Source organism: Molothrus aeneus, chromosome 7 (genome assembly GCF_037042795.1).
Source record: "Molothrus aeneus isolate 106 chromosome 7, BPBGC_Maene_1.0, whole genome shotgun sequence".
Classification (NCBI taxonomy): domain Eukaryota; kingdom Metazoa; phylum Chordata; class Aves; order Passeriformes; family Icteridae; genus Molothrus; species Molothrus aeneus.
Genome location: NC_089652.1, coordinates 1,855,467 through 1,862,123, shown reverse-complemented (window position 1 = coordinate 1,862,123; position 6,657 = coordinate 1,855,467). Strand labels below are relative to the sequence as shown.

Genomic DNA, 6,657 nt, shown 5'->3' with positions numbered 1-6,657 from the left:
TTGGGATCTCCAATCATGGATTTATGACAGGGGTTTGGAGATCGCCTGTCATGCGTGCATTAGAAGGGCCTGGTCATTTATTGTCATGAATTTATTAGAGGGATTTGGGACCTCCTTTCATAAATTTATTAGAGCAGTTTCAGCATCTCTGACTGGATTTATTGGAGGGATTGGACATCTCCTGCCATGGGTTTATTAGAGGGGCTTGGGGATCTATTTTCATGGATTTATAAGAGGTAGTTTGGGATCTCCAGTCATGGATTTATTCCAGCCTTGGCCGGTGTGTTGTAGCTACCCTAATAATTCCCTCCTGAGTATTCCCTAATCATTCCTGAGCCTGGCATGGGCCAGCCTGCACCTGACAGAATCATCCACCCTGGAAAAGACCTCCAGGATCACCCAGTCTCAGCCTCACGCCAGCACTGCCATCATCACCCCTAAGCCATGTCCCCAAGTGCCACATCCAGGCTCCTCCAGGACACTTCAGAGATGGCGACTCCACCACCTCCCTGGGCAAATTATTCCATTGCTTAGCCATTCTTCCAGTGAGGTTTTTCTTTCCTAATACCTGTAACTGCAGGCTGCGGTCACAGGGAATGTTTTCTCCGGCCAGCTCACTCCCTGAGACCAATGGGCAGTCACAAGAGAGGCCGTACCCTATGTGACCTCCAGCCAGGTTTCGGGGTGTCCCCAGAAGGATGCAATGGATCCGGATAGCTCAGTCCTGCTCGGCACAGACTGTCCACCTGTCTGAGCTCCCAAGCAGTTCTCAGCTGCAGGCAACCTGTACGAGCGTTGGGGGGTAGGACGGTCGGCACAGACGGAGACGAGAGATCTCTGCAGCCAGGTCGTGGAACTTGGGGTTTATTGCAAAGGGCCTGGGTGTAGGGCTCTGCTGGGAGCTGCCAGCCACAGCTTGGAGCAGGCCCGAAAGAGAGGGGTAGAGAGGATGAGAGGGTAAGTGCATAAAAGGGTAAGAGAGCAAAAGCATAAGAGAGCAGAAGCGTAAGAGAGCAGAAGTGTAAGAGAGCGAAGTTCCTGTTACAATACAATAAATCTTCTTCTGTGTTGAATATTCCAATTCTCACTAACCAATCTAGTACAATATACAAGTCCTATAGCATTTACATACAGCCTCTAAGAATCATTACATTACCATACTGTGTTACATTTTAAACCCTACGAGGGACTGAGGTGAAGGAATCGAGAGGGATCACTTGTGTGAGTTCCAGGAAGGTTTATTTCCTCAGAGGAGTCAGGGACAAGTGACAATAACTGAGGGGAAAAAAACCTGCTTTTGAGGAGGGGAGGGAATAAGGGGAGGACACAACGTTTTACCAATAGGAAGGCATTACCTTCATGGGTAATGTCAACAAGGGGGAAGAGCCAACCTTCCGATCCAATCTTGCTTCGAGGAAGGGATGAAGGACAGGGAACATTCCAGAACAAAAGGCTGTGCTACCTTTGATAGACAGAGGCATTGCCATGCACTTGGCGGGAAAATCTTGGGGTAAGCAACTCAGGACTGAACCATCAGGGAAGCCAAATAGGGTACATGGAATGAACCATTGCAAACTTATAAAAAAGAATATTTTAAACCTACTACAAAGGAATAAAATGTAAAATAACAGACTGACACAAATATCCCCTCTGAACCTCCCCTGGAAAAGCTTGAGACCATGCAGTTCATTGTGGTGCATTGACCATGGCATGAAGGGAGAGGAGAGAACTTGTGTGCCTGAGGGATGGAGGCTGCATGGCTCTGAATATACGGGGGTGCAATATTTTTAATTTTGCCATCAGTGGCAATGCTGTGAAGCCGGGGAAATCACGTCTGTGCTGAACCTGCTCCTTTGCTGAGTCAGGTCTGAAACCTGAGCCTCCAGTGGCTGCTAAAACTCATTTAGTGCTGGTCTGAATCCTGGTGGGGAGGAGTTTTCAGCCAGCCAGGGGCCACCTCCCAGGCTGGGAAACAACTCTGTCAAGTGAGAGCTTGGGCTATAGAGAGAGAGGCCAGCCTCTGTCAGCACCTCTTTGTGGTGTCCCTGGCACTGAGGAGATTCCTGCCAGCTCAGAAGAGCCCTGAGCCTTGTCCTGAGGGTCTCCTGCTCCATCCCTGGAGGAATCACCTGAGGATCCGTGTCTCCAACACAGAGAGGCTCTTTTTCATTTGTTCCTGGGGGCTTGGGGGTTGCTCACACCAACGTTGCCTCCCTGGCTCCTGGCCAAGGTGGAACACAAGGCACAACAAAGATGAGGAGTCCTGAGGGATCCCAGTAGCACGGTGAGGAGCTCATGGAACCTCGAGGAACTCCAGTGACTCAGCATTGGAGAGGTCACCAAATCTTGGCTTTCCAAGTAAGGAGGGAAAAGGCAAAATAAACTACCCACAATGCAAAGCAGTGAATCATTAACAACGGGAACATCAAAGAGCAGAGTTCAACAAATTCACCCATCAGTTGCTTTCCAAAGCATCTTCAGACTACAACCTGCAGGAGAAATCTCTTCCAGGGCCCCTACTGCGACCACAGCAACATGGCTTTGAGGCTTTGCTGTGCCTGGATTTCCATCCTCCTCCTCCTGCCCGGCCTCTCAGAGGGAGGGAAGCTCCTGGTGGTGCCCATGGTGGGAAGCCACTGGCTGAGCATGCAGGAAGTGGTGGAGAAGCTGAGCGAGAGAGGACACGAGGTGGTGGTGCTGGTCCCCGAGGTGAGCTGGCAGATGGAGACCACGCAGGCCTACAAGGTGGTCACGCACCCGGTGAGCCAGACCCTGGAAGAGCTGGATAACGCCTTCCAGGAATACGTGGCCGTGCACCTGACGCAGAAGCCTTTCCCCCTCAATGCCCTGGCCATGTACAACGCCTCAGTGCATGTTGTCGGCACTTTTTTGGGGCAGTGTAAGGACCTGTTCCACAGCCAGGAGACCCTGAGGTTCCTCAACCAAAGCAGCTTTGATGCCATCCTGACGGATCCGGCCTTTATGTGTGGGGCCATCCTGGCTCATCATCTTTCTCTTCCCTTTGTGTTCTTCATGAGGGGATTTGGTTGCAACCTGCACTTTGCAGCCCCACAGTGCCCAAGCCCTCTGTCCTACATCCCGAGACTCTTCAGCTTCAACTCAGATCACATGACTTTTTTCCAGAGGGTGGAAAACGCCCTGATTTCCCTCCTGGAGCTTGATTACTGCAATGGTCTCTATGCAGAAGCGCTTAAGCTTTCCTCAGAAGTTCTTCAGAGGGATGTGTCCCTGATGGACCTGGTGAACTCGGCTGCCATTTGGATCCTGAGGTTTGACTTTGTGTTTGAGTACGTCAGGCCAGTGATGCCCAACATGGTCTTTGTGGGGGGGATCAACTGTGCTAAGAAGAAACCTCTGCCTAAGGTAATGTTCCTTTGCCTGAAATTGTACATTTCCCAATGAAAAGTCATTCTGTTGTTCCAGCAAGTTTATCAGTATTTTTTGTTATTTTTAAATATTCTGGTAATGATTTAGTTCATGCAGGTTTGAGTAATTGTTTCCATAGGCTGAAATCAAACAACCTTGATAGGGACTTACTTGAATTGATGAGGGTTTTGTGACAAACCAAACAAGAAAGGGATTTCTTCTGCCAGATGGGAATTACTGTCCTCAGTGAATGGGTCTTAACCACCAACCAGATCCAGTTTTGATTTCGTTTTAATGGCATCTGACATCTATTTCTTTTATCTGATCAAAAATCCAAGAGTCATCTTTTGCTTTTACCTCCAGGCTCAGCAGCATCAGTTGATTCACTTTAGTTGTATTTTCATGACAAATCATTTCCAAACTGGCTGTCTGTGTTAGGTTACTCCTGTTTGTGGGGGTGAAATATAAATGTCACCTTGAAATGGCAAGAAATAATCTTAGAGTCATGGATTGGGTGAAAGACTCATGAATGCAGAACTCAGGTAAGTTGTCATACATTTACATCTGCTTTTACCAGAATTGTTCTGCAGGGTCTTAAAGCTAATCTAGAAATCTAAATCTATTTTTCATAGACAACATGCATTCTCTAAAATGGTAACACTGGCCATTTCTATCCCAGCACAAAGCAGGACACAAATCTCTTTTCCCAGGAAATTGCTCCCTCACTTCTGAATTTTGGTCACGCAATAGCTCTGCACAATGTCTTGGAGCTGGAGGGGTGGGATTTTTCTTTCCTCTTTCAGATTTCTTTGATGCTCTTTGACAGCTGATAAACAGCTGTAAACTCTTTATCTAGTTTAGACCCCTCTTATCTCTTTCTTAGCACCCTCCAAAAGGCTTTGCTCTGGCATTGCTTTCACTTGCACAAAGAGACAACCTTCCTGAAGTGGCATTAGTGGGAGGTGTCACACCTTCTCCTCGATTTTGTTTTGCTCACAATACATGACACGGGTTTTCAAGACAGCAACCAAAGACCAAAACTCCTTCTTTGTGTCCCTGTGCCGGCCTCCTTTCCCTTTGTTTGCCCTGAACCTATCCATTAGTTCACTCCTTGCTGTAGTGCCAGGAGGAAAAAGCCAATGGGGATCGTTGTGCTCAGATTTGGGATTGCCTGATACATCCTGGTGGCAGTGACATCTTTGTAAGAGGTGTGGGTTTGGCTGCTTCCAGGGGCTGGGAATTCAACATCAGCCTCGTGTCCTCAGGAATGGAGTTGCATCCATTCTGCTGGGTGTATTTTTATTGTATTCTCGCCATGTATTTACCAGGTCAATGGTTTTAACCATGATTATTGTTGCAACACGACATCCCTGCTCTTGGTGTCACAGACTCAGTGCTGACAGTGTCTTAGTGCTGACAGTGGTTGAAGCTTAAACATTAACAGAAAGTACAAAAGTTTCTCTATGGACACGGCTTCCCTTCCTTTCCATAAACACAGGCAAAATCACAGGATAATCACACCCTTATTGGGAAGTTAAATATTAATTTTTGCAGCCAATAAATTCCCTGCTTACTCTGCACGGACCATGGTATAAAGGAGTGCGTTGATCCCTGCGGAGCAGAACCCTCTGGATCACTCCCACCAAAATGGCTCTTTTTTACCGAGGCACCTGGATACTTCTCCTCCTGACGCTGTCTTTAATCCTGGCTGAAGGTGGAAAGATCCTGGTGGTGCCTCAGGATGGAAGTCACTGGCTCAGCATGCGCCCAGTAGTGGAGAAACTGCGGCAAAAGGGACACGAGGTTGTTGTGCTTGTACCCTCCACCAGTCTGTATATGAAGTCAGAGGAGCCTCAGAATTACACAGTCCAAGCCTATCCAATCCCTTACCCAGAGGAATACTTGGGGGAAATGCTCAAGGCCTTTGTTCATGCCCATTTTATTGAACAGTCTGTTTGGAATGTTGTTCTGACCTCGTATCAAAGCACGATAGAAATTTCCTCGGTCTTCTTCACCAACTGCAAGAGCCTCCTGCGGAACGAGGAGCTGATGCAGTACCTGCAAGAGAGCAAATTTGACTTGATTTTCACAGATCCCATCCTGATGTGTGGGCCCCTGGTGGCTGAGTATCTTGGCCTTCCTTCCGTCTACTTCCTGCGGGGCTTTCCCTGCGGAATGGATTCTGCTGCTACCCAGTGTCCAAGCCCTCCTTCCTATGTGCCCAGGTTATTCTTGGATAATTCAGACAGCATGACGTTTTCCCAGCGGGTGAAGAACGTGCTGGTCGATCTGCTGGAGCTCTTCTACTGTAAACCCATCTATGATAAGTTTGAAGAGCTTGCATATGAGGTTTTCAAAAAGAAAGTGACCGTGACAGAACTCCTGAGCCGTGGATCCTTCTGGCTGATGAGATACGATTTTGTCTTTGAGTTCCCGAGGCCAGTGATGCCAAACATGGCTTTTATCGGAGGCATTAACTGTGTTCAGAAGAAAAAACTGTCTCAGGTACAACATTTTCTTTTGTTTTTATATGGAAAAGGCAAAGTATAAATGTATCATAGAATGGCAGAGTGGGTTTGGGTTGAAAGGGACCTTCAAGATTATCTCATTCCATCCCGCTGCCACCCTGGGCAAGGGATGTCACTCCCATCCTTACATCAAACCCTGACTGACAAGAGCTTGGTGTTCAAAGATTGAAATCCTGCATGATACAGAAATGGTGACCCAGCATTCAGATATATCAGAATATATCACATCCTGCCAGACCTAAAGCCTTATCAGACTTAATTAGGAGAATTTAAGTGACATGTCGCTTTTATGCAAATGAGAGTCTCATTTGTTGACCAGAAGAACTTTGCTATCCTCCTCTCCCAGCTGTCTCATGCACTGTCCATTTATCCCCTCTCCTTTCATCCACAGTGAAGGTTATAGGAATGAAGAGTTTGCCTATTTTCTACAACAGGCATCCCCTAGATTGATTCCTTTCCATCATTCTTTATTGTCAAGGTGTCAATATCTAAACCCCAGAAATAATCCTCTTCCAGTTCATCCTCCCCTTCTCTTCTAGACTATTGAATGAGGTTTTAAGCTGTCCTGGGTATGGATATCTCCTGTAAATTCCATTTGGCCTTTTGTGGACAAACCTTCCTGTGTTCATTTGGCAGCCTTGTCTGAGGTTATGGCCTGTCTTCTATGCATCTCCTTGCTCTGAGCTGTTTGAAAATGCCCATGAAGTTAATCCAGGCTGTAAACTACCAAGATGGCATCAGC

The 6,657-nt window shown here is 47.3% G+C and overlaps 2 protein-coding genes across 2 annotated transcripts; both read left to right on the top strand.

Moving 5' to 3' along the window:
* Positions 1-2,535: 2,535 nt before the first annotated feature.
* On the top strand, positions 2,536-3,423 carry LOC136558901 (UDP-glucuronosyltransferase 1-6-like). Its single transcript, XM_066553671.1, has one exon. The coding sequence runs from the start codon at positions 2,536-2,538 to the stop codon at positions 3,421-3,423; it is 888 nt and encodes a 295-aa protein (XP_066409768.1).
* Positions 3,424-3,912: 489 nt separating this feature from the next.
* LOC136558900 (UDP-glucuronosyltransferase 1-6-like) lies at positions 3,913-6,466 on the top strand. The gene is made up of 3 exons (XM_066553670.1): positions 3,913-3,929; positions 5,010-5,892; positions 6,455-6,466. The coding sequence occupies exons 1-3, from the start codon at positions 3,913-3,915 to the stop codon at positions 6,464-6,466; spliced, it is 912 nt and encodes a 303-aa protein (XP_066409767.1).
* Positions 6,467-6,657: the final 191 nt, after the last annotated feature.